This window comes from Saimiri boliviensis, chromosome X (genome assembly GCF_048565385.1).
Source record: "Saimiri boliviensis isolate mSaiBol1 chromosome X, mSaiBol1.pri, whole genome shotgun sequence".
Taxonomy (NCBI): Eukaryota; Metazoa; Chordata; class Mammalia; order Primates; family Cebidae; genus Saimiri; species Saimiri boliviensis.
In genome coordinates this window covers 61,439,272-61,465,324 of record NC_133470.1, presented here as the reverse complement: position 1 = coordinate 61,465,324, position 26,053 = coordinate 61,439,272, and the positions used below count along the sequence as shown (strand labels likewise).

The following is a 26,053-nucleotide window of genomic DNA, read 5'->3' as shown; positions in this document are numbered from 1 at the left end:
GTTCAGTTTCCATGAAGCTGTGTGGTTCTGAGTTAGTTTCTGCATTCTGAGTTCTAACTCGATTGCACTGTGGTCTGAGAGACTGTTTGTTATGATTTCTGTTCTTTTGCATTTGCTGAGGAGTGATTTATTGCCAATTATGTGGTCAATTTTAGAGTAGGTGTGATGTGGTGCTGAGAAGAATGTATATTCTGTGGATTTGGGGTGGAGAGTTCTGTAAATGTCTATTAGGTTTGCTTGTTCCAGGTCTGTATTCAGGTCCTGGATATCCTTGTTGATTTTCTGTCTGGTTGATCTGTCTAATATTGACAATGGGGTGTTAAAGTCTCCCACTATTATTGTGTGGGAGTCTAAGTCTCTTTTTAAGTCATTAAGAACTTGCCTTATGTATCTGGGTGCTCCTGTATTGGGTGCGTATATATTTAGGATCGTTAGCTCTTCTTGTTGCAGTGATTCTTTTACCATTATGTAATGTCCTTCTTTGTCTCTTTTGATCTTTGTTGCTTTAAGGTCTATTTTATCAGAGATGAGAATTGCAACTCCTGCCTTTTTTTGCTCTCCATTTGCTTGGTAGATCTTCCTCCATCCCTTTATTTTGAGCCTTTGTGTATCCTTGCATGTAAGATGGGTTTCCTGGATACAGCACACTGATGGGTTTTGGCTTTTTATCCAATTTGCCAGTCTGTGTCTTTTGATTGGGGCATTTAGTCCATTTACATTTAGGGATAGTATTGTTATGTGTGAATTTGATGCTGTCATTTTGATGCTACCTGGCTGTTTTGTTGGTTAGTTGATGCAGATTCTTGATTGTGTTGATGCTTTTTTACCATTTGGTGTGTTTTTGGAGTGGCTGGTACTGGTTGTTCCTTTACATGTGTAGAGCCTCTTTCAGGAGTTCTTGTAGAGCAGGTTTGGTGGTGATGAAATCTCTGAGTGCTTGCTTGTTCACAAAGGATTTTATTTTTCCTTCACTTATGAAGCTTAGTTTGGCTGGATAGGAGATTCTGGGTTGAAAGTTCTTTTCTTTTAGGATGTTGAATATTGGCCCCCAATCTCTTCTGGCTTGTAGGGTTTCTGCTGAGAGATCTGCTGTGAGTCTAATGGGCTTCCCTTTGTGGGTAACCCGACCTTTCTCTCTGGCTGCCCTTAGCATTTTCTCTTTCATTTCAACCCTGGTGAATCTGACGATTATGTGCCTTGGGGTTGCTCTTCTTGAGGAATATCTTTGTGGTGTTCTCTGTATTTCCTGGATTTGAATATTGGTCTGCCTTGCTAGGTTAGGGAAGTTTTCCTGGATAATATCCTGAAGAGTATTTTCCAGCTTGGATTCATTCTCTTCATCACATTCAGGTACACCTATCAGACGTAGATTAGGTCTTTTCACATAGTCCCACATTTCTTGAAGATTTTGTTCATTCCTTTTTGCGCTTTTTTCTCTGTTCTTGCCTTCTCTTTTTATTTCATTGAGTTGATCTTCGACCTCTGATATCCTTTCTTCTGCTTGGTCAATTCGGCTGTTGAAGCTTGTGCATGCTTCACGAAGTTCTCGTGTTGCGTTTTTCAGCTCCATCAATTCATTTATACTCCTCTCTATGCTGTCCATTCTCGTCAGCAGTTCGTCCAATCTTTTTTCAAGGTTCCTATTTTCTTTGTGTTGGGTTAGAACATGTTCTTTTAGCTCATTGTAGTTTCTTACTACCCACCTTCTGAAGTCTGATTCTGTCATTTCATCACCCTCCTTCTCCATCCGGTCTGGTTCCCTTGCTGGTGAGGAGTTGTGATCCCTTTTAGGAGGAGAGGTGTTCTGGTTTTGGGAGTTTTCATCCTTTTTGCGCTGGGTTCTTCCCATTTTTGTGGGTTTATCCACCTGTTGTCTGTCTATGTCCCAGGGAGTTGGAGCTTTATGAGTTTCCGTTGCACTACTGCCTTTTTTTATTTTTCTTTCAGGTCTGACCCGCCCAGCTAGCAGCAGGCCTAGCCACTGCCTGCCCCCAGGGGCTTTGCTGAGCTGCTGTGGGCTCCGCCCAGCTGCCCTGAGCTCTTCCCTGTAGTCCTTTTTATAAGGGCGTAGTTAGAACTGTCTTGGCAATGGTGGCCCCGCCTCTGTTATGGTGGACTCTCTCTGTTGTGGCAGGTTGCCTCGGCAACGGCAGCCTGCCTCCGTAGTGGTGGAGAGTCTCAGTAATGGCGGAAACCCCTCCCCCACGGAGCCGGACGTCCCGGTTCAGCTGTGCTTGGTTTGAAGGGCTCAACCCAGAGGGTTTCCAATTACTGTTTTTGTTTTCGTTGTTGTTCGCGGTGGAGGGGTGGGACCAACCGAGCCTGATCACCTGGCTCCCTGACTCAGAGTCTTTTCTTTTAAGTTGAAGGACCCTGCGTTCTGGTCGCTTGTTGAAAAGGCGCCGGGATCTCCCGTGCTGTGACTCACGGAGTCAGCTCGAACTGCGGCACTGGCTCCTGGCGGATTTTTTGCCTAGGAATCTCCTGGCCTGACTCGCTATTTCAGATGAATGGGCAACTCTGCTGTCTCAGGGCTCTGCTCGCCAGCTAAGAGGGCTCCCAGACCAGTGGCTTTTGTACTGAGAACCGCAGCAACAGGGAGTGGTCACAGCAGCCGCCCGGGCAGAATCAGCCCCGCGGGGGCCAAAACAGCCGCACCGGCTGGGACTGCAACGCCGGCGACCCCTCTGCCTGGGTATCTCCTGGTCTGTGGGCAATAAGAGTTCGTCTGGAAATGCGGCGTCCACTCACCCTCTGCACTTTCACTGGGAGCTGAAGTCGTGAGCTGTTCTTAGGCGGCCATCTTCCCAGCATTTCTAGATCTTAAGTCTTAACACAAAAAGTGGTAACTATCTGTGGTGATGGATATGTTAATTAGCTTGGTTATAGTGATTATTTCACAGTGTATATATATTTCAAATCATCAAATTGTATACCCTCAATATATATAATTTTTAATTATCCAATATACCTCAATTTAAAAAAAAAAAAAGATTATTTCTCAAGCCCTCAAGTTATTTGGATTGCTCTCTCTTGTAAGTGGAATAAAAGTCTCTTCTATAAGTAGAATAAAAGTCTAATTTTTGGACTAGTCCTGACTATCAAAGAGAGGCTTATCATATTATAGACTTTCAGAGGCAGAAAGAACTAGAAGTCATCTATTCTAACCTCTCTGTCCATATAGAAACCTTTGCCACAGCACCTATCTCAGGAATTTTTTAGAGGTGCCTCAACAGTAACTACAAGAAGTAAAGGGGTGGCTAAATACATAGGGTTCTGGACCTCCAAATGCCCACTCCCTACTCACTTTACCAACCCCTACTTTAACCACAGCAAAGCTGGTTTTGTTTGTTTTATATTGGGATTCCACATAAAATTTTATTTAAAAAAATATTCTGCCGCTTAAGAAAAGTTTGAAAACTACTGATCTAACCTGTGCCTGAACATGCACAGTGACCAGGAATTCACTCTTAATATTCCTTCATGCTGTTTTTATATCTCTGTCTTCAACATTCAAAGATGGCACTACTGACAAAAATCACCATTTATACATGTGCCTGTCACTATAAAGACAAATGTACCACCAAATGGTTATTTCTACATTTAAACCCTGTCCATCGGTTTCACGTAGTATCCATAAGTTAAAGAAGCAGTTTATTTCATAGATTCATCTTGATGCTATATGGTCTGTGCAGCCTTCCAGCAATCTATTGCTATCCTGCAATACTCAGAACTACTTCAAATATGACCTTACATCATATCTTCCAACCTCCTGATGTGTTTCACATTGGTGAATTACCTTCTGTGTTTCAGTATTACATTTCATGCTGGTGATAGCCACCTACTTTGCCAACTGATTCAAGTCATTTCAATTTTAAGGGTGTTTACCAAACAATACTACCATATCTAACTTTATTTTTGGACATATTTAATGAAAAGTTTCTCATCTGTCACTTAAGAAAAATGCTTAATGGTATGACTCTCGACCCAGGACCAGCTTCTGCATAAATCCATGCTTTGTTTCTTTCTGTTTACAACTGGGGACAGTTGGGCAATGGGACACAGGCCCTTAAAGTTTCCTGATTTGGGTACAGAGCAGTCCATTTTTTTAATAATCTGTTCCGATGTTTCTCTAGTTTATCACGTTTTAATTTATAAATGTATAATCTGGAGATTATCTTTCTCTTTTATTCATGGTAAGTAATACAAATGTTCTTTTTCATTCTTTAGGCATTTTACCATTCCTATAAAATCTTTAAAATTTAAAAAAAAAAAAGTGTCTGGGAGCAGTGGCTCATGCCTAAAATCCCAGCACTTTGGGAGGCCAAGGCAGGCAGAGCACCTGAGATCAGGAGTTTGAGACCAGCCTGGCCAACATGGCAAAACCTTGTCTCTACTAAAAATATAAAAAACTAGTTGGGTATGGTGACTCGCAACTGTGGCTCCAGCTACTCAGGAGACTGAGGCAGAAGAATCACTGAACCCAGGAGGCAAAGGTTGCAGTTAGCTGAGATCGTGCCACTGTACTCCAGCCTGGACAACAGAGAGAGACTCAGTCTCAAAAAAAATGAATCAAAAAAATTTAAAAGCATACCATGTGCTAAGCACTGTGCCAGGTACTGAAGGTGAATAGGATACAGTCCTTGCTCTCCAAGGATGTATAGTATAGTGGAGAAGAGAAGTACAGGAAGTAATCATTGCTAACTAGTTTGAAAAGTACTATGGTAGAGGTTTGAATAAACTGCTGGAGCACAAAAAGAGAGATCGACTTTCTCTGCCTGGGAAAGGAAGGCGGAACTTCAAAGATGTCTTCACAGCTGAATCTTAAAGGAAGAGTAGGAGCTCATCATAGGAGATGGAAGTCATTCTACAGGTCCAAAACTGTGCATGTACAAAAGCCCAGAGGCTTGAAGAACATGTTATGTTTAGAAGGTGAGAGAAAAGTTTGGTGTGGTTAAGCTTTGAGTACTTGAGGGAAATAGCAAGATAAGAGGCCTGAGAAGTAGGCAGGGACAAAATTATAAAGGGCCTTGCCTACTATGCAAAAGAAAGGATCTTTCTTCCTGTGGCATGGGGACCTACTGACAGGCTTTCAAGCAGGGCAGTGATATTATCAGGGTTGTGCATTAGGAAGGTCTAATGAGCAGTAGAAAATATGCGACCCAGGCAGCAGGAGGAATACAGGACTGCTAGAGGCTCTGCAGCATTTGGCCAACTCCTTAAGCAACCTAGGATAGATTTCCTATTTTTTTCTCAATTGTTAAAGAGGAATAGCCTTTTCTTCCCCTTCTTTACATGGAGCTAATGAAACTAAATGAGATCATAAGTCCTCTGAGCCTCATAGAAGACAGCTTCCAGGTTTCAGCTAGATGGTTGAAGGTGGAGACAAGAATAGGCTGCACCATATAATTGAACACATACTCATACACATCTTATGCATTTTTTAAAATGTGCATTAGTCTCATAGCTCGATTCAACTCAGCTGTGAACTCAAGGGCAGAATCCAGAACATCTTGTGGTGTTCACAACCCTTAGCACAAAAGGAAAGCACTGAATGAGTCCTCAGCACCTATCTGCAGATTAATTGCATACAGTGTCCCCTCTCAGGCAGACCACCTGAGACTGAAGCATCACAGGAAGACCACAGTATTATTTGGGACCAGTGGCAATGTTATATTTCAAGATTCATTCCCTAGGAGTGGACAAAAAGATTCCGAGCCTTGTTTGACCAAGCCTGTGAGTACTAGGCAAGGCCTATTTACTTCCTGCTTTGGCAGGGAAATTCATAGACTTTCCCTTCCTACAAAGTATAATCACAATTTTTCTAAGAAGTTGCAACCTACAGGTGAAAGATATTGAGTAGAATATATGCATATTATTGTTATGAATAATCTTTCAGAATTTAGCTAGTTGTTTGCAGAAAAAGTCTAGAAAGAATGCTTAAAATTTTATATATCTACTTAATGTTATAATTAATGTAGCTGTAACATGACGGGACCCTAGATATGTGAAATCCAAGTTTTGAACCATTTCAGTAATATATGGTCAGACTTTATAGAGGGGCCAAAGGGATATCTGAAGAGCATCCCTGTGTTTTTCTTGTGTCTCAAAAATTACTTTAGATTTGCATCAGCCAAAGCCAGAAAGTCTGAAACATTCCCTGCATGTTAAAGCAAGCACTCTTCTCTCTCTCCTGACTTGGCAGAGATTGTGATCAGTCCACTGAACACAATGGCATTTCCTCCTATCCACACCTAATATAAACTCCAGCCAATGTAATGGGATCTATTACATAGTTCGGGGATGCAAGCACATAAAGTCTTTGGCTCTTGAGGCACTCATCTTGTGTGCCAGGACCAGGTGCAGAAATACAAATACATATGTATTAAGCTTGAGACAGCTGCTTTGCCAGTGCTTTTGTGTTTTTTCTATTTAACTAGAAAAGTTGAGCCGGCACAATTTCCATCAATTATACCTAAAGTGTTATTTTTCTTGTGGAGGAAGAGAGTACATTTAATTCATCTACCCAGTATTGATGTCAAACCATTAAGGTTTTTAAGTTCATTAAATGAGAGTTGAAAATCAAAAGTGATATTCTCAACTAACTAGAATGCTCACAAAATGGAGTATTCTGGTTAATTGAATTTTCTGGCTTAGTGGACAGTTATACTAGACAGACTTTTTTTGTTCTATCCATGTTCTTTAACTTCTTTTTAAAATGTACCTATACATTTTTGCTTTAGTAAGCACAGTGGACTGAACCTGATTGAATCTTGCTATCACTAAGAGTTATACAGTGTTTCTGTACTCTAGCTTCTATTGGATAAGATCATTGGAGGTAGAGGATAGTGACTAAATCTGGGCTGAACCTGAGGTATACCCTGGGAAATTGCTTTTGGAAACCTGTTTGGTTTCTTCTTATTTGCTTCTTTCCCTAAAAACAGAGTACATAAAAGAAAAATACACAGCCAAGTGCAGACTTTGATTTGCTAACCTACATTTTACTGAATAAAAACATATTTTAGAGCAGGAAAATTGTACCTATGTCATCTGAGAAAAATGTTTTAAAGAAGCTTACAGCCAGAAAAATGAGACCTTGCATGTCCAAAGGAAACAAGCAGGGAATTTAGTTCATCATGACCTATCTACTCAATTTATTCCCTAGCTGAATTTATCTCACAGCAATTTTCAGGGACCCACTTACCACTTTGATTTTTCTGTAGTGCAAATGCTAGGTTCTACTTATGAAATATCTAAGATTCTTGGTGGTGAATAGAACTGCTTTATACTTTCTTTCCATCCCTGTACCTTAAATTGTATAATTATTGAAAAGGAAAGATGGCCTGTGGGTCTGAAAACTGGCCTTCCAGCACTTTTCACCATGATGGATTTGTAGTCAATGTTCTTGATCCATTTTCAGGCAAGTATTACATTGTTTCTACTTCTGCAAACCTTCATTTGTCTTCAGTAGTGACTGTTTATAATGCCAAATGGTGTAGAGGGAGTGAGAACTGTGTAGAATTATACTACTGTTGTATTTATTTCCTGGGTAACATTTTTGTTAGTTTGTCACATGATTAATGGATTTGTTTCTGTTAACATGTAAGGCCTTCTTGACCTAATCATTTTTCACACATGTTCCTGTGTAAATTCTAAATCCAAAGGTACTAGGTCAGTAGCTAAATTGAGTTTATAGAAGAAAGGACCACTGCAAAGTCAATTATTTGAATTTGGCACTGGGTCATTTACTTGCCTTTGGGATGATTTTGAATACCCATTTATCTCAAATGCAAAAACCTGAAAGCTGAAATGATTAAAGTTTGGTGGACTATTATAGTAGAAATCTGGAGATAAAAATTGCTACTAAAAGGAACTGTGGTTGGTCATCTTAGTAACCAAAAAACTTAATTCCAAACATTCAGGAAATGGCAAAGGAGGTAGAGGCAAACTGAAAAAGTAGTAAAATGGTAAATGGGGAAAGATAAGTAAGGAGATAAGAGAAAACTGTGAAAATTGACAAATTTCAACACATTACAATATTAAAACAGTGAAAGGAGAGTAGACATAAAGGAGAAGTAGAAGAAATTACAAGGGAAAAAAAGCAATAGATGCAGATAGAAAGATACCAAAACTTTTAGCATAGTGATTAAGTTTATGGGCTGAGGATCCAGACTGCCTAAATTCAAATTCAAATACCTCCCCATTTTCCGCTCTCCTCTGTCCCTGGCAACCACCATTCCACTCTTTGCTTCTATGAGTTTGACTATTTTAGATTCTTCGTATAAGTAGTATCCTGCATTTGTCCTTCTTGTCTGGCTTATGTCAGTTAGCCTAATATCCTCCAGGTTCGCCCATATTGTCACATGATTTCTTTCTTTTTAAAGGTGGAAAAATAACCCATTGTATATGTATACCACATTTTCTTTATTCACTCATTTATCAGTGAACACTTAGAGATCTACCGTAAAGCATAGCATCTATAGTTAACAATACTGCATTATATACTTAAAAATTTGCTAAGAGAGGCCGGGCAGGGTGTCTAACACCTGTAATCCCAGCACTTTGGGAGGCTAAGGCAGGCAGATCACTTGAGGTCAAGAGTATGAGACCAGCCTGGCCAACATGGTGAAACCCCATTCCTACTAAAATACAAAACTTAGCCAGATGTAGTGGTGCTTGCCTGTAATCCTAGCTACTCAGGAGGCTGAGGCAGGAGAATCATTTGAACCTGGGAGGTGGAGAGATGGAGGTTGCAGTGAGCTGAGATCACACCCCTTGCTCTAGCAACAGAGCAAGACTCTGTCTCAAAAAAAGAAAATTTGATAAGAGGGTAGATCTTATGTTAGCTGTTCTTATTACAATAAATAAATAGGGCAGGAGAAAACTTTTAGAGGCAAGGGATAGTTTTATGGCATAGATTGTGGTGATGGGTGTATACTTATCTCCAAATTCACCAGGTTGTAGATATTAAATATGTACAGCTTTTGGTATGTCAGTCATATGTTTCTTTGTTTTCTATTACTTTAACTGAATACCTGAGACTGAGTAATTTATAAAGAAAATAAATATATTTCTTACATTTTGGAGGCTGAGAAGTTCAAAGTTGAGGGGCCACATCTGGTGAGGGCCTTCTTGCTTGTGAGGACTCTCTGCAGAGTCTCAAGGAGCACAGGGCATCACATGGCAAGGGGCTCACAAGAGATGGGCAAATTGGCCTTTGTAACAGACCTACTCTTGTGGTAACTAGCACACTGCCTCAATAACCCATTAATCCATAAAGAGATTATTTGTGAGGGCAGAGCCCTCATGACCCAGTTAGCTCCATAAAGGCTTCACCTCTTCATACTGTTACATTGGGGTTTAAGTTTCAACATGAGCTTCAGAGGAGACAAACATTTAAACCATAGTATACCTTAATAAATTGTTTTCAAAAATTCAAATTCAAGCTAAGATGCTTTCTACCTGTGTGACCTTGAACAAGTTACTTAATCTCTCTGTGCTTTAGTTTTCTCATTTGTTCAATGGGCATAATAGCAGTACCTACTTCACAGGATTATTGTGAAAATTTATTGAGTTAGCAATATTTAAACCAGTACAGTTCCTGCCACAGGGAAATCACTTATTACATGTCAGCTATTATTTCTATTATATGCCAAAAACAGAGGAGAACCAAACCTTACTACCAATGAAAGTAAAAAATTATAAGAGGTATACTAATATGTAAAGAGAAAATAGATGTCTGAGTAAGTCTTAGGTCCAATAAGAAAACATTATTGGAAATCCATAATGCTAACTTCTGATACCAGTACTAGAAAAAAAGATTGTTGCAAAATATTTGCCAGTAACAACTGTTGAACAGTGCAGGTATCTGGCTCTGCCTTGGTAAGGTAGCCACCTGCTGTTTTATATAAATTTCTTGATGATGTGATCAAAGCCCCTGACCTTTAATGGACCTAAAACAGCAAATGCACATAAGCAAATACAGTTGACTGTGCCCTGTGCTTTTTCTTAAAGATTGATTTTGTGGTTTATAATTCACCAGGGCATTTAAGAAGCTAGATATATCTGGAAAAACAAAAACAAAACAATTGCCAAACCACAAAGCTGCAGACACATTTCAGAAATATGCTTTCAGAAATATGTTTACAGAAGCTGGTCTCTTCCATGAACATGTTTGTATTGATGATGTGAAAGACAAAATGCACCAGACAATTAAGGAAATGATTTTATTCAGGTATTGCAATAGGAAGAATATTTACTAAGGAAGACCAGCTCAAAGGAAAGGAAGAATGCCTGGCATTTTATAGAGACAGGTAAACAAGGGAGTCATCTGTAAGTCTTTTTGGAGTTGTGAGGAAGGATGGAGATGGATATTCTTTTAGGATAATGTGTCGGTGTAGGATAGTCACTTGTGATTAGCCTTTTCCTGGAAAACAAAAGGTTGGGGGGCATTCTTTAACCATTACTGCTTTCTGGGATACACAGGGCTCAGATAAACTTCAGTACTGTCATTTTTTTTGTTTAAAACACCTATCATTTATCATTGAGCAACTCAGAGGAGAACATAAGGCTCCTAAATGAGGTAAAGCTGAAGTCTAAGAAATAGTCTCTCAAGGACTCTTGTTGGTGTTATTCCTGTAAAGCCTCTTGAACCATCTATCAAGAGGCAGTGGCAAAGGTCAGTTGTTTCAGGGTCCTGGAAATTAGGCACATTAAAAGAGGGATGGCAACAATGAAAAAAGAAATGTTGGCCAAGTGTGGTGGCTCACACCTACAATCTCAGCATTTTGGGAGGCCGAAGTGGATGGATTGCTTGAGCTCAGGAGGTCAAGGCCAGCCTGGGCAACATGGGAAAACCTTGTCTCTACAAAAAAATACAAAAAATTATCTGGATGTGGTGGCATGCACCTGTAGTCCCAACTGCTTGGGAGGCTGAGGTGGGAGAATCACTTGAGCCTGGTGGAGGTTACAGTTAACTGAACTCATGCCACTGCTTTCCAGCCTGGGTAACAGACTGATATCCTATCTAAAAAAGAAGTTAATACAAAAGATTATATTATAGTAAAGAGCCAAGAATTGAACCCTGGACGTAATCAGTCCAATGGATTCCAAGGCATCAGTGGAAGAAAACTTTTCCATTTTGCAGCACCACTCATGGAGCTAGGGTGTGGGTACTCTTGGCAATGTTGTTTGTTCACAGTCTTGGTTACTGCTATGGTTTATATGTGATTTCCTCCTGCAAAAACTCATGTTGAATTTCATCCCCAATGTTAAGAGGTGGGGCCTAGTGGGAAGTATTTTGGGTCATGGGGACAGATACTTCATGAATAAATTAATGCCCTCTGCAGAAGTTAGTGAGTTTTTATTCTCTCATGGGAATGGATTGGTTCCCACATGAGTGAGTTGTTTAGAAAAAAAAAAGTCTAGTATCCTCAGTTTCTCGCTCTTGCTTCCTCTCTCACATGTGATCTCTTTGCACACATCTGCTCCCCTTCTGCTTTCTGCCATGAATGGAAGCAGTATGAGAGAGGCCCGCACCAGATGCAGCTGCCCAGTTTTGAACTTTCTAGCCACCAGAATTATAAGCCAAATAAACCTCTTTTCTTTGTAAGTTATCCAGCCTCAGGTACTCTGTTATAGCAACACAAAATGGATTAAGATAGCCACCTTTCATGTAAAAGGTATGCATGACTTGAGAAGTTCTCACAACTTCTGTCATAGTCTAGGCAGCAGCTTGTTCAAGGAGAATTCTAGTCATGCATGGTCTGCTGCAGTGCTGTGTTCTTCTAGGTTGATATTGAGCCATTGGAGTTTAACTTGCAGGGTTACCTCATATTCTGGAAAAGAGGGCAAGCTCCAAGACTTATACATTCTAGGATAAGAGAAAGACAGCTGTGTGCATTGGCTCCATAAAGTCAGCCTTAGTTCCTTAAAAGTATCTGATCATATCTGATTCAATGAATATGCATCATTCAATGAATGAGCATCATTCACAAATATGACATTCCAGGCAAGGCCTTGATTACATACCAGTGTTTCTAATCATATCCTGGTAAGAAGAGCAGACAGATTTTTATTGAACCAATGCAGATAATTATATTGCTAGGAAAATAAGAAGACTCTGAGAATTTCCAAGTCCTGGAAAACTCAGGGGTATAAGATATCATTTACAAATGTTTCATTTCAGTTTACAAAAGCATGATCTACTAGATAGTTATGAATTATAGATAGTGTATGAGAGAAGAGAAATGGGAAGTGAGTTTCTTATATATCCAGAAAATAGAATATTAAAGCTTTAGCAATATTCCAAACAAAACCCAAATCATCCCTCTTCAGTCATTCAGGTCTGTGTAATTAGTTCTTTTTCCACTCCACTTTGGGTTAGGGCTATCTTATTAACACACCTACTTCTCAACTAGAGTTCTCAAAATCCTGCCTCAATTCACTAGCATGGTCTCAAAGTTGTTGAAACCATCTCATAATAAGCCTGTACACAAAAGTACCTGGAGTAGTTATTTTCCTCAGTGCTTTAAGAAAGTCCTTTGTTGAAGATGAAGCCCTCTAGCTTGTAGTCGACTGCAAGTGCTTTCAAGGAAGCATTGGGGTAAAACCTAAAAAGCTGTCTACCTGTAGATGATACAAGTGTTATAATAGCTATAGTTAACTTGTTGCTGATCATTTTCAAAAGGGAAAAAATACAATGAGAGTTCATTACAAGAATAATAATGCAATTGACCAAGAGGTGTAGTTTCTGTGGCAGGTAAAATGAGATAAAACTCAATCTAAAAATGTTTCTTGACAAAATATCTATTTTTAAAAAAACTTTTATTTTAGATTTGGGGATACTTGCAGAGGTCTGTTACATAGGTAAACTTGTGTCACAGGGGTTTGTCATACAGATTATTTCATCACCCAGGCATTAAGCCCAGTACCCAATAGTTCTCTTTTCTGCTCTTTTCCTTCCTCTCACCCTCCACCCTCAATAGACCTCAGTGTCTGTTGTTTCCTTCTTTGTGTTCATGATTTCTTGTCATTTAGCTCCCACTTATGAGTGAGAACATGTGGTATTTGGTTTTCTATTCCTGCATTAGTTCGCTAAGGATAATGGCCTCCAATTTTATCCATGTTTCTGAAAAAGACATGAGCTTATTCTTTTTTATGGCTCCATAGTATTCCATGGTGTATATGTACCACGTTTTCTGTATCCAATCTGTCATTGATGGGCATTTACGTTGATTCCACGTCTTTGCTATTGTGAATAATGCCACAGTGAACAGTCACGTGCATGTGTCTTTATGGTAGAGTGATTTATATTCCTCTTGGTATGTACACAGTAGTGGGATTGCTGGGTCAAGGTTCTACTTTTAACTCTTTGAGGAATCACCAGACTGCTTTCCTCAGTGGTTGAACTGATTTACACTCCCATCAACAGGGTGTGTTTTGTTTTTCTCTGCAACCTCACCAGCATCTGTTATTTTTTTGACTTTTTTATAGTAGCCACTCTGACTGGCTTGAGATGGTATCTCATTGTGGCTTTGATTTGCATTTCTCTAATGATCAGTGAGATTGAGCTTTTTTTCCTATGTTTGTTGGCCACATGTATGCCATCTTTTGAAAAGTCCCTTGCCTCCTTTTTAATGGGGATTTTGTCTCTTGTAAATCTGTTTAAGTTCCTTAAAGATGGTGGATATTAGACCTTTGTCAGATGCATAGTTTGCAAATATTTTCTCCCATTCTCTAAGTTTTCTGTTTACTCCATTGATAGTTTATTTATTTCACTGTGCAGAGGTTCTGAAGTTTAATTAGATCCCATTTGTCAATTTTTCCTCTTGTTGAAATTGCATTTGTTGTCTTTGTCATGAAATCTTTGCCCGTTCCTATGTTTAGAATGATATTACCTGGGTTGTCTTCCAGGATTTTTATAGTTTTGGGTTTTACATTTAAGTCTTTGATCCATCTTGAGTTGATTTTTGTATATGGTATAAGAAAGGGGTCCAGCTTCAATCTTCTATATATGGCTAGCCAGTTGTCCCAGCACCATTTATTGAATAGGGAGTCTTTCCCCTATTGCATGCTTTTGTCAGCTTTGTCAAAGATCAGATGGTCATAGGTGTGCAGCGTTATTTCTGGGCTCTCTGTTCTGTTCCATTGGTCTATGTATCTGTTTTTGTACCAGTACCATGCTGTTTTGGTTACTGTTGCCCTGTGGCATAGTTCTAAGTTTGGTAACATGTTGCCTCCAGCTTTGTTCTTTTTGCTGAGGATTGTCTTGGCTATTTGTGCTATTTTTTGGTTCCATATGAATTTTAAAATAGTTTTTTTCTAGTTCTGTGAAGAATGTCCATATGTAGTTTGATAGGTATAGCATTGGATCTATAAGTTGCTTTGAGCAGTATGGCCGTTTTAATAATATTGATTCTTCCTATCCATGAGCATAAGATATTTTTCTATTTGTTTGTGTCTTCTCTGTCATTTATTTGAGCAATGTTTTGTAATTCTCATTGTAGAAATCTTTCACCTCCCTGATGAGCTGTATTCCTAGGTATTGCGTGTGTGTGTGTGTGTGTGTGTGTGTGTGTGTGTGAGTTGTGAATGGAAATTCATTCATGACTTGGTTCTTGGGTTGACGATTGTTAATATGTAGGAATGCTAGTGATTTTTGTACATTGATTTTGTATCCTGAAAATTTGCTGAAGTTGTTTATCGGCTCAAGGAGCTTTTGGGCTGAGACTATGAGGTTTTCCAGATATAAAATCATGTCATCTGCAGAGACAGTTTGACTTCCTCTCTTCCTATTTGGATGTCCATTATTTCTTTCTCTTACCTGATTGCTGTGGCTAGGACTTCCAATACGACGTTGAATAGGAATCATGAGAGTGGGCATCTTTGTCTTGTCCATGTTTTCAAGGGGAATACTTCCAGCTTTTGCCCATTCAGTATGATGTTGACTGTGGGTTTGTCATAGATGGCTGTTATTATTTTGAGATATGTTCCTTCAATACCTAGTTTATTGAGTTTCTAACATGAAGCAGTATTGAATTTTATTGAAAGCCTTTTCTATATCTATTGAAATGATTATGTAGTTTTTGTCTTTAGTTCTGTTTATGTGATGAATCACATTTATAGATTTGCATATATTGAACCAACCTTGCAGACCAGAGATGAAGCCTACTTGATCATGGTAGATTGGTATTTTGATATGCTACTGGATTCAATTTGCAAGTATTTTTGCATTAATATTCATCAAGGAAATTGGCTTGACATTGTCTTTTTCGTTGTGTCTCTACCAGGTGTTGATATCAGGATGATGCTGGCCTCATAGAATGAGTTGAGGAGGAGTCCCTCCTCCTATGTTTTCTGGAATAGTTTCAGTAGGAATACTACCAGCTTTTCTTTATACATCTGGTAGAATTGGCTGTGGATCTATCAAGTGGCAGGCTTTTTTTGGTTGGTAAGGCTATTTATTACTGATTCCATTTTGGAACTCATTATTGGTCTGTTTAGGGAATCAGTTTCTTCCTGGTTAGGTTTTAGTAGGGTGTATATGTCCAGGGATTTATCCATCTCTTCTGGGTTTTCTAGTTTGTTTGCATAGAGTGCTCACAGTAGTTTCTGATGGTTATTTTTGTTTCTGTGGGGTCAGTGGTAACATTTCCTTCATCATTTCTAATTGTGTTTATTTGAATCTTTTAGTCTAACTAGTGGCCTATCTTATTAATTTTTTCAAAAAGCCAACTTTTGGATTCATTGATCTTTTGAATGGCTTTTCATGTCTGTTTCCTTCAGTTCAGCTCTGATTTTGGTTATTTCTTATCTTCTGCTAGACTTGGGGTTGATTTGTTCTTGCTTCTCTAATTCAATTGTAATGTTAAGTTATGAATTTGAGATCTGTCTACCTTTTTGATGTGAGCATTTACTACTAGGAACCTCCCTCTTAACACTGCCTTAGCTGTTTCCCAGAGATTCTGGTGTATTGTATCTGTTTCCTTATTCATTCCAAAGAACTTCTTGATTTCTGCCTTAATTTTTTTATTTCCCCAAAAGTTATTCAGGAGCATGTTGTTTAGTTTCCATGTAATTACATGGCTTTGAATGATTTTCTCGGTCTTGACTTCTGTTTTTACTATGCTGTGTTCTAAGCATGTATTTGGTGGTATGATTTTGATAATTTTGCATTTGCTAAGGATTGCTTTATGTCCAATTATATGGTTGATTTTAGAGTATATGCTATGTGGAAATGAGAAGAGTGTATATTCTGTTGTTTTGGGGTGGAAAGTTTTGTAGCGGTCTATCAGATCCAGACAAAATACCTATATACATAATGACTAACCCTTATCTCAGTACATCTGTGTTCCACTAAAGGAATACCGGAGGCTGGATAATTTATAAAGAAAGGAGGTATTTGGCTCACCACTCTGCAGTCTGTACAAGAAGCATGGTGCCAGTATCTACTTCTGGTGAGGGCTTCAGGCTGCTTCCACTTAATGACAGAAGGTAAAAGGAAGCCGTGTGTACAAATCACTGAAGAGAGGAAGCAAGAGAGAGGGGGAAGGTACCAGGCTCTCAAGGGAACTCTCTCGGAGTAACTAATAGAGTGAGAACTCACTCATTATTGTGAGATTACAACCAAGCCTTTTGTAAGGGATCCACCCCCATGACCCAACACTTCCCACTAAGCCCCTACCTCCATCACTGTGGATCAAATTTCAACATGAGGTTTGGAAGGCCAAATATCCAAACTATAAAAATCCTATTTTCAAAGAAGGGAAGGTATTGCATCTAATTTATAAAAGTTCATGAATATCATCTTTATAGAGAAAAGAAACACATATATAACATATCATAATCTTGACATAATATATCATGAATATGCCAAGCATATAGTTTTAATAAACCCAGAATATATCAAGAACATCAAGAGATTCAGTAATCTGGAATAGTTCTTAAACATGTGTATATTAACAGAATTTCATAGGTAAATGATGTGAATCCCCAGTTGAAAACTAATGACTAGGAAAACGCTAGATTCAAAACGAAGAAGCAAAGTGGAAACCAAGTTGACACTTTTCAAAAAACTGAAATTATTACTGAAAATACTATATGATAGTTATCTAATATCTGGCAAAGCAGCATAAGGATTTTGACATATCTTGGCCATTGACAGCACTAATGAATCTGTAGTAAGGTTCCATACAGTTTACAATTTCTAAGATGTTTATGCTAATAACATTTTACCTATACCAATTTAACCTAGAAAAAGCAGAGCATCTCTTCTGATGTGATAACTCTTCCCATGCAACTCCTCAATAGTAATATATTGAATAAATCTAATTATTTCTAGCACTTCTCTTTCAACAAGGTCAAAGAACAAATCTTTTTTTTTTTTATTTTTTTTTTTTTGGCCATTGTAACAGTGAGGAAACCAAATTCTAGCTTTGCATCAGAATATTTGATCCTAAAGTTCTTTTTGTAAATATTATAAATAATCTCATCAAACCTTAGCCAGCCACCTCAACAAATAAAATTCCCTAGCTGTGATCCCTCTACAACTTTCTATATCTATATATATCCTTTATAACAACTTATTTAATTAGCAAAAAATGACTTGTTCATTAGCAGACCCAAGTACACATAACTTCTCTGTAGCATGTAGAAATAAGAAGCAAAAGCATATGAATTATATGTAGTAATTAATGTTTCAGCATCCTTTTACTTAGAAATGGTCTAGGTATGTAATGAATGTTTATTAATTGATTTAATTTAGTATCAGCCTAGTTTTTAGTTACCTAAAGATTTTGTATATTATCTCCAAGCTGATATATTACAAAACATAATTCCTGTTGAAATAAAGTTTGTCAGAATAATGACTCAACTTGGTTAAACAAATTTAAATTTTTATAATCATAAATACTTATGAGAATTAATGTTAGCTCATTCAATCAGTAAACCTATGTTTAGGAAGAATATTCTCAAGTAGAATAAAAATCTACCTATATATTATGCCCAGCACTGATAAATCAGAAAAGATATGGCTGGTTTTAGTAAGCCAAAATTACTAAATTAGTCTCATTTGCCCAAGATTTACCTAAATTATGTGAGCTTGAATTCTTAAAATATTTGAGTTTGTTTTAAAGGAGTAATATTTTTTAGCATATTGAAAATCTTGAAAGTTCATTTTCCTTATTTTCTGGGGATTTTAGGAATGTTCTATTTATCTAAATGCTTATTATTTCTACAAACCAATGAGAATAGAACTCCTTTAAGAGATTTTATCATCTAATTTAGTAGTACTATCCAGAAGTAGAAAACTGTTACAAATTCACACAATGAGACATAAAGCCCTTTCTGAATGATAGACATCATCATCGTCGTCGTCATCATCATCATCATCATTATTTAGGCTATTGCCACGAGGAGAACGTTCATTAGTAAGGAACATCTTAAAGAAAAGGAAGGGAGCCACGAGTTTAATGGAAGCAGGTAAATAAAGGAGTCATCTACCAGTCTATGGGTGTCCTGAGGAAGGATCCGGATGAGTCTTTCCTGCAGTCCTTTGCTGTTCTTCATTTCTCATAACACTAAAGGGTGGAGGGTTTCTTAGCCATCATTGCTTTCCAAAAGCACAGGGCTCAAGTAAATTTCAATATTGTCAATGAGGAGAGTCTACTTTGTCAATTTTGTCTATAGCTTTTCTCTTTATTCTCTTTTATCTTGCCTTATTATTTCTGGTTGCATTTTTTGTTTGGATGGCTGGTTTTTTGTGTTTTTGTTTTTTATGCTTATGCTTTATATAACCAATTTAATTGTAAGTTCTGTGAGGAAAGAAAGTATGTCTTGTATTGATTTGTATTCTTCCTCCCCATCTTCCTCCTCTTTTTGCCTAGCACTTAGTGTTCTGTCCCATCTACCTAAAGTTATTGATGTTCAGCAGTATGACAATTATCTCTTTTTTATGTGCTAAGGCAGTAAACTTATAAAATATAAGCTTTTCATAATTGGAAAATAGCATTCACATCCAAGAACTTTCAAAGCCACATATTTAATTCTTATTTAAAGAGAATTCATAGATTGAGTAATATTTTTCCAAGTAGAAATTGGTTTCTACTTGGTTGCATATCTAGGGCTAAGCTATTCTTTGGCTAGATGATTGCCAAGTTCACCATGATGAAACAAAGTCAATGTCCAAAGATATTTTTACCAGCTTCTTGCTTGCCAGTGTACCTGTCTTATTGACTCAGCCTGTGAACCAGGGCACTATTTAGAATATGAAATGTTATTATGGAAGAGATTTCATGAAGAAGTTTATACACTGTGTAGGCACTACAAAGAACTTTACAGTCTCATAGTAGCAAAGATGCCATTTTAACTATTGCTTATGCCTAGGCAATCTCAAGGAGAATTCAGAAAAAAAAAAATGGGCTGGGTATTTGAAGTCTCTGTAGAAGCAAAATAAGTGAAGTGTTTAGGATGAGGCCTTAAAAATAACTTATCATACACTCTTGATAATAAAGAATGTTCTTTTACATCTAATCAGCAAAGCTTGATAGAAGCGTAGTAAAAGAGCGGGTTAACCTTGACAAGGGGTTAAAGTGACGCAGTATCACTGATAGCACATAAGTTAAAGGACACCAGTGAAGTCAATGAAGACAATTTTAGTGAAGAAAACAAAATAACTTTAGAAAAGACTGCTTTACTCTTCATTGTAATAATTGCATTTACAGACAGGCAACCACATTATCCAGCCCAGGAGATTATGCATTTGTATGTTCTACACTCAGCTTTTATAAGCAACAATGCCAAGACTAACTTTCTAAAAATTCTAAGTTATGTCATAGTATCAGTACAGAGAATCCAATCTCTAACATCTTCTACATCTGGCTGAGCAAGATTGTCCTTAAGGCCCCTTCTATATTCTAGCTTTCTTAAAATCCTGTAAGTGATTACCAGTGTTCCTCATGATGACGCCAGGGTACGACAAATTTCTGAAGTGATTCCTAAATCCAGGGAAAGATGATTCTCTCTTGTTCAGTATAGTTATAATATTCTTATGCTTTGAAAATCTGGGATCCTGAATGGAAAATATTAACAGTTTACCTGAATATTTACTTTATTGAAACACTTCATTCCCTGATCATTCTGGGTCATTTACTTATAATCTTTGTAGGTGGATTTTTGTTTTTCTTAAAAGAAGGGGTAGCTTTAGGGGCCTAGATCTCAAGGGTTAGATCCTTGGCTGTTAAGACTCCCTTGGATTGCTTTTTGACTGTTGGCTGTAGCAACTTGTTTTCTTACAGAGATGAAGCATCTGGTTTTTGTTATCTCAATGATGCTGTCCTGGGAATATTACGATTGCGACGGAAATTTGAGCGTATTCTCTACGTGGATTTGGATCTGCACCATGGAGATGGTAAGCTCTTTGGTTTCAAATATGCTTTGCTGCTAGGACAGCAGGTTTTTATCTGTTATCTGCTTCTAGGCAACTGGAAAAAGGAGAAATGTCTGCTGTAATTGAAATTTTCCTAATTGAAAATTTAAAGTAGGTCATGTAGTGATTCCTCTAACTGATGCAGTTGCTGCTTTGCTGCCTAAACCAGACTCCTGTAGTTTTCTCTCCTCTCTCCTCCTGTAGGAAGCCTACAGAACTAATAGAGAATGTTAAGAAGTGAAACTCTTACCTGGTGTTTACTCCAGTGCTCAGTAATCTCCCTCAGGCCATTTCCATTGGTTCTAAGGGAATCTATAGTTAGAGATGACTGTCTTGTCTCTTTTATTGATGCTATTCTCAAGATTGAGTGGGTATATGGGCTAGCATTCTGAATTTTTCACCAATAGGCTGCCAACTCATGTAGTGATCAGAATCTGTGTCATTTTCTTTGGATTGCTAACATATTTAGTGCCACACAAACAGGATATCTTCCCTAACGTTTAATAGCAGAATCTCTTAACAGTTTGCCTTAACCTATTAATTCTCTCTTAGAAGACTCCACTGACAGGACTTATCCGACTGACCCTCCTATGTATTTTCCATCTAGAATGTAGAGCTCCAGTGACAGTTGCCACATTCTCTTTTTTTAAGAAATGCTGTCTGGGACACATAGTATTTTCATTTATTTAAGAACACTTATCTCGTAAATTCTTTAAAATACTCCTCCCCCACATCAGCGATTGCTATTTCCCCATTTCCAGGGATTTTTTTTTTTTTTTCAGGCAAACTAACATAATCAAGGCATAGCGAGGAAAAGAATATTAAATGTCTGAAGTTAGGGTCGGCTCTGCTGCCAAAACAGAGAAAGAAGGATGAAATTGTGGAGGGAACCTTTGCAGGGAGTTTCATCTGCATGGATGCTACCATGGGACAATGACAGAAAATTAAAGGTAACAGAGAGAAGAGAGGTTAAAACCACCAATATACTACTTTGAGAACCATTTTCACTGAATATCTGAATACTCAACCAGTGCAAAACATAGCCTTGCTCAAAAGCCTTCAGAGACTCCTTATTGCTTATAAGGGGTAGCGTTTGACCTATGTCTTATTTTTGTATGGCCAGTAGGCTAAGAATGGTCAAGAATAGGTTTTCCAGCCAAGTGCAGTAGCTCACACCTGTAATCCCAACATTTTGGAAGGCTGAAGTGGGAGGACTGTTTGAAACCGTGAGTTTGAGACCAGCCTGGGCAACAAAGCAAAACCCCCATCTCAAAAAAAAAAAAAAATAGCTGGGTTTGGTGCTGTGTGCTTATAGTCCTAGCTTCTCAGGAAGCTAAGGCAGGCAGATCGCTTGAGCCCAGGAAGTCGAGGCTGCAGTGAATTATGATCGTGCCACTGCACTCCAGCTTGGACAACAGAGCAAAGCACTGCCTCTTAAAAAAATTTTAAAAATGTTTTTTTCATTTTTAAAGGGTGGTAAAAGAGAAAAGATTTTTTAAAATGTGTCTGTGTGTGTATATATATATGTGTGTGCATGTGCAATAGAGACCTTGAGTAATTTGCAAAGCCAAAAATGTTTACTATTTAGCCAGTTAGTTTGTTGACCCCTGGCCTAGAGCAATGGTTCTCAGACTTGAAAGTGCATCAGGATGACCTGAGGAAGTTTGTTTTAAAATTCACACTGCTGGGCCATATTCACCAGATATTCAGATTCAGTAGGTCTGACATGGAACCAAAGAAATTGCATTTTAACACCTCAGTTGTTCTGCAGGCCACACTTTGAAAAACAGTGGTCTTCAAGGTAAAGTTCACACTCTTTACCCAGTCTTTCAAGGTCTACCTTGAAAAGGCCTCACTTCATCTTTCCACCCTTATCTCTCATTACTTGCTGTCCAGGCTACATTACTCAATAAGCATGTCTAACTATTCATGACATGTCTTACTCTTCCTAGACATGTCTCACTATTTCTCCCTCCCTGGCTTTGCCTCCTTTTTTCCTAATTTAGTTTTGTTTCACCTGTCCCAAGTTCTACCCACCTGTTCAAGTTCCAACAGTAGCAGACTTCCCCTGACCACTCCAACTCAAGTGTTCTCTCCCTCCTCTCAAGTCCTGTATTGTCCATATCACCAACTTGATATTTCATTACATATTGCCTTGTATTTTTAATGAATTTTTTAATGTGTCTGTGTCTTCTCTTCTCATAGAAACTAAATTCCTTCAGAGCAGATATCAAGTTGTTTACTTCTTCTTGTTTTGTACAATGCATTGAACCAACAGTACCATGCATAAGTAGTGGCTCATTAAAATATTTGATGAATTAATGATTATGAAATTCAAACTATTAGTATCAGAGTTTAAGAATAGAATCAACTCTGTAGAACCATATAAGAATGAACTGAGACTGTCACCTGAAACTGTTCTTTCCATTTGCAATGTTATTTCTACACCCTTCAGAGTTTCCTGTTTTAGCCAACTTTTATGGTGTGTTTCATTTCAGTTTATTTCCCCTCTTCAGCACCTCCCTTCCAGTGACCCCTGCCCCACCCCCAAACCCTTATGCATTTGGTTTATTTTAAATCTCCCATGATTACGTAACTAGAATCCTGTGGTGGCTTCACTAGCCACCTCTACCCCATCCTTGCCTTCTTTCATCTACCTAACCACTCTTCTCTTTCCCACCAAGTCCATAGCTTTCTCCTATCTGTCTACATGTCCTTTTTAAGTATGATTTTATAACTGTGCCTAGTGGTATTTCCCATGAGAAGAAATACAAATGGCCACTAAACTTATGAAAAGGTGCTCAACACTCTAATACTCAAAGAAAGACAAATTAGATCAAGACCATTCTTTCTGCCTAAGATTAAAGAAAGTAACAATAGTTTGGGAACTCTCATACATGATTGGTCAAAGTATAAATTGGTACAACATTTCTGGATGGATCAATAATCAGGATTTTCATGAATTATCCTTGTTTAAGACTTCATTTCTAAGTTGAAATACGATTTTCATTTATTTTGTTTGTTTTATTTTGTTTACTTCATGCTTTTTGCCTAGAGCCTTTAACTGGTTTTAACTGCCTCCCTAGGGCAAAACATAAGGCTTGGGAAATTCAAACATACCTGTAATATACAAATAGACTTAATATTTTTTTAAGTTGCTGTTGGCCTGTAATGAAGACTGAAAACATTAAGTAAATACAGAGACAATTTCTTTGTTTGAAGTAAGAAAGAGGACAGTACCTGAATTTGCTAATAGTCCTCCTGTTTTACAGATTGATGATCTGAATATAGTGTGACTATATGTGACTCTGAGAGGAAAGGGATAGAGGTGGGCAGTGTGTTTACCTGTATAAGTAGAGGCTTGTGAGGCTTACTTGAAATCCCAGCTCTTCCCTCCCAGGCCTCTAATCATTTACTAACTCAGTTAAAATGGAGAACAAACCCCTTTCTTGAAAAGTTTTCCCCCATCTTTCTTCAGGCTTTAAAACACTGTTATATGGCTGCTATTAGAAGACAGGTCATAGCTGTTTTTAGCCAAAAAGGGTTATCACATTGTACATCTTTGGAAAAAAAAATCCCAAGACTTTAACTATAACCACTTAAACAAAACAGAACATAGAACTTGTAAGATGGTGCCAGTTTCCCATATTCAATTCTGTTGATAATGCATCAATTCTAGGCTCTCGCCCTTCCATACCTTTTAGAACAGGTTGTCAAAGAAAGCCCAGATGTCCCATTGCTTGGAAAGGGGAAGTCTAGTTATAGTTTGGAGGTTTGAAAAGTAACCCCCAAACTTCACTTGGGGCCAAAGTTCTACCTCATCTTGTAATTACAAGATTAGGGACCAGAGGTTCATATTACTTTTATTCCTCAGCTTGTTAGTTTTATTATTTATGCCTTCTCATCTTCCTTCCTTCTCACAGCTACTTTCTAGATTTTCAGATGTTGAAAATGGGAATGCCATATGTGAAATGATTCTTTTGATGTTTCTTTATCTGGTAGGTGTAGAAGACGCCTTCAGTTTCACCTCCAAAGTCATGACTGTGTCCTTGCACAAATTCTCCCCGGGATTTTTCCCAGGCAAGTGATCATAAACTCAATATTACATTTGATGACTAAATACTGAAATTCTTCTATACATTTCTTATACTTGGATGGTTCCATGCTGTTAATACCTTATTACTTAATAATACTTATTCTATGCAAAATTTTAACACAATTCACCTCAGGTGACAATAACATGAAAAATGACAATGTTGTTTCTTTTTCCAGGTGATTTTTATGGACTGTCAATAGATCACTTATGCTTACTATACTACTAGATACCCCATGCACCTCCTAACGTCCTGAATAATTGCAGTGATAAATTGATATTATGTCAACCTAAAAAGCATGAAGCCAAGCAAAGGAGTTAATCTCTTATATTTTCATTTGTTCCAGTAAGATGAAAACTAAGGTTTTTCAGTTTCCTTATTGTTTGCCTGCTTCTCCAAGATTGTTTACAATAGTTTCTTTATATTATTTTTCTTAATTTTTTTCCCTAGAAACTATCACTAATTTGTGATTGTTCTCCTAACTGACCTTTTCAGTCTTCTGAATTCCTAACAGGAAATCCTTTAAGTTTTCTGGGTTCTCATGCCTTAATAACTGATCATAGTGTTCTTCTCTTTTATAGGAACAGGTGATGTGTCTGATGTTGGCCTGGGGAAGGGACGGTACTACAGTGTAAATGTGCCCATTCAGGATGGCATACAAGATGAAAAATATTACCAGATCTGTGAAAGGTATGGCAGTAACACTGAGCCAATAGTAAGTGGATTGTAGTTCTGTAGGATGAAATGGCCCTTATCTCACAATGTAAACAAGAACAGTGTAAAAAAGAAAACAACTATATGCTTATTTGATCAGTAGCTATCTCCTGTATGAGAGAGCCAAGCAGTTGGACCAGAGCCATGCACCAGGTTGGATCTGACCCACTACTCAATATGATTAAGGCCTTCCCAAGAGCAGAGCTTTTAGGCTATCCTGAAGATTCCCTTGTTTGCTACTTTCTTAGCTAAAGAAACTTGCTTGTATATTATTTCATTAACCTGGCAGGGTTTATTTCCGTTGTCAGGGTTCATTATGGGGACCTGTGCTTTCTTCTAATTGACTATTATTATTTTTTGTGCATTCTTACGTTCTGTCCCCTGTGTTAAAATTGGAGTCAGATACCTGTTCTTTCTACACTATGGCTAAGGATTAAATTACAGGCAATCATAGGCAGACAGATTGGTTCCAATGTGTGGACCACTGAAGTTGAAAAGCTCTATGGAATGGGGATGCGGGGTTGTGCTAAACTCATATTCATAAAAATTGAGATTGTTCAGGCACAATTGGTGGCAGAGAAAGCAAATCTGACTAGAAGTCAGCCAGTAAACATTACTGAAGGTAAGTAATGGGGATGGAGGTACTCTTGATCTCTCCCCAGCTTAGCTCATATTTCTCCCAACCTCTGGTGAAGGTTCTTCCCAAAGGAGCCTGCCTGCACTGGCCATCATAACTGGCAGTTGTATAAACAAAGTGGTACTATTAAAAAATAAAAACTTTATGCTTCAAAAGTACCTCTTAGCTCAAGAGATTTGGTGA

The 26,053-nt window shown here is 38.0% G+C and overlaps 1 protein-coding gene across 6 annotated transcripts in view; it reads left to right on the top strand.

Annotated features, from left to right (window-relative positions):
- The window catches only part of HDAC8 (histone deacetylase 8), a 255,073-nt gene that overhangs the window by 58,536 nt on the left and 170,484 nt on the right, over positions 1 to 26,053 (top strand). For 5 of the 6 annotated variants that reach the window (XM_010332388.3, XM_010332391.3, XM_010332390.3 and 2 more), the window contains 3 exons: positions 20,277 to 20,407; positions 24,428 to 24,505; positions 25,101 to 25,209. In XM_010332388.3, the coding sequence (XP_010330690.2) occupies positions 20,277 to 20,407; positions 24,428 to 24,505; positions 25,101 to 25,209 (318 nt within the window). The remainder of the gene's footprint in view (positions 1 to 20,276; positions 20,408 to 24,427; positions 24,506 to 25,100; positions 25,210 to 26,053) is intronic. The other variant, XM_010332389.3, reaches the window with a different exon arrangement.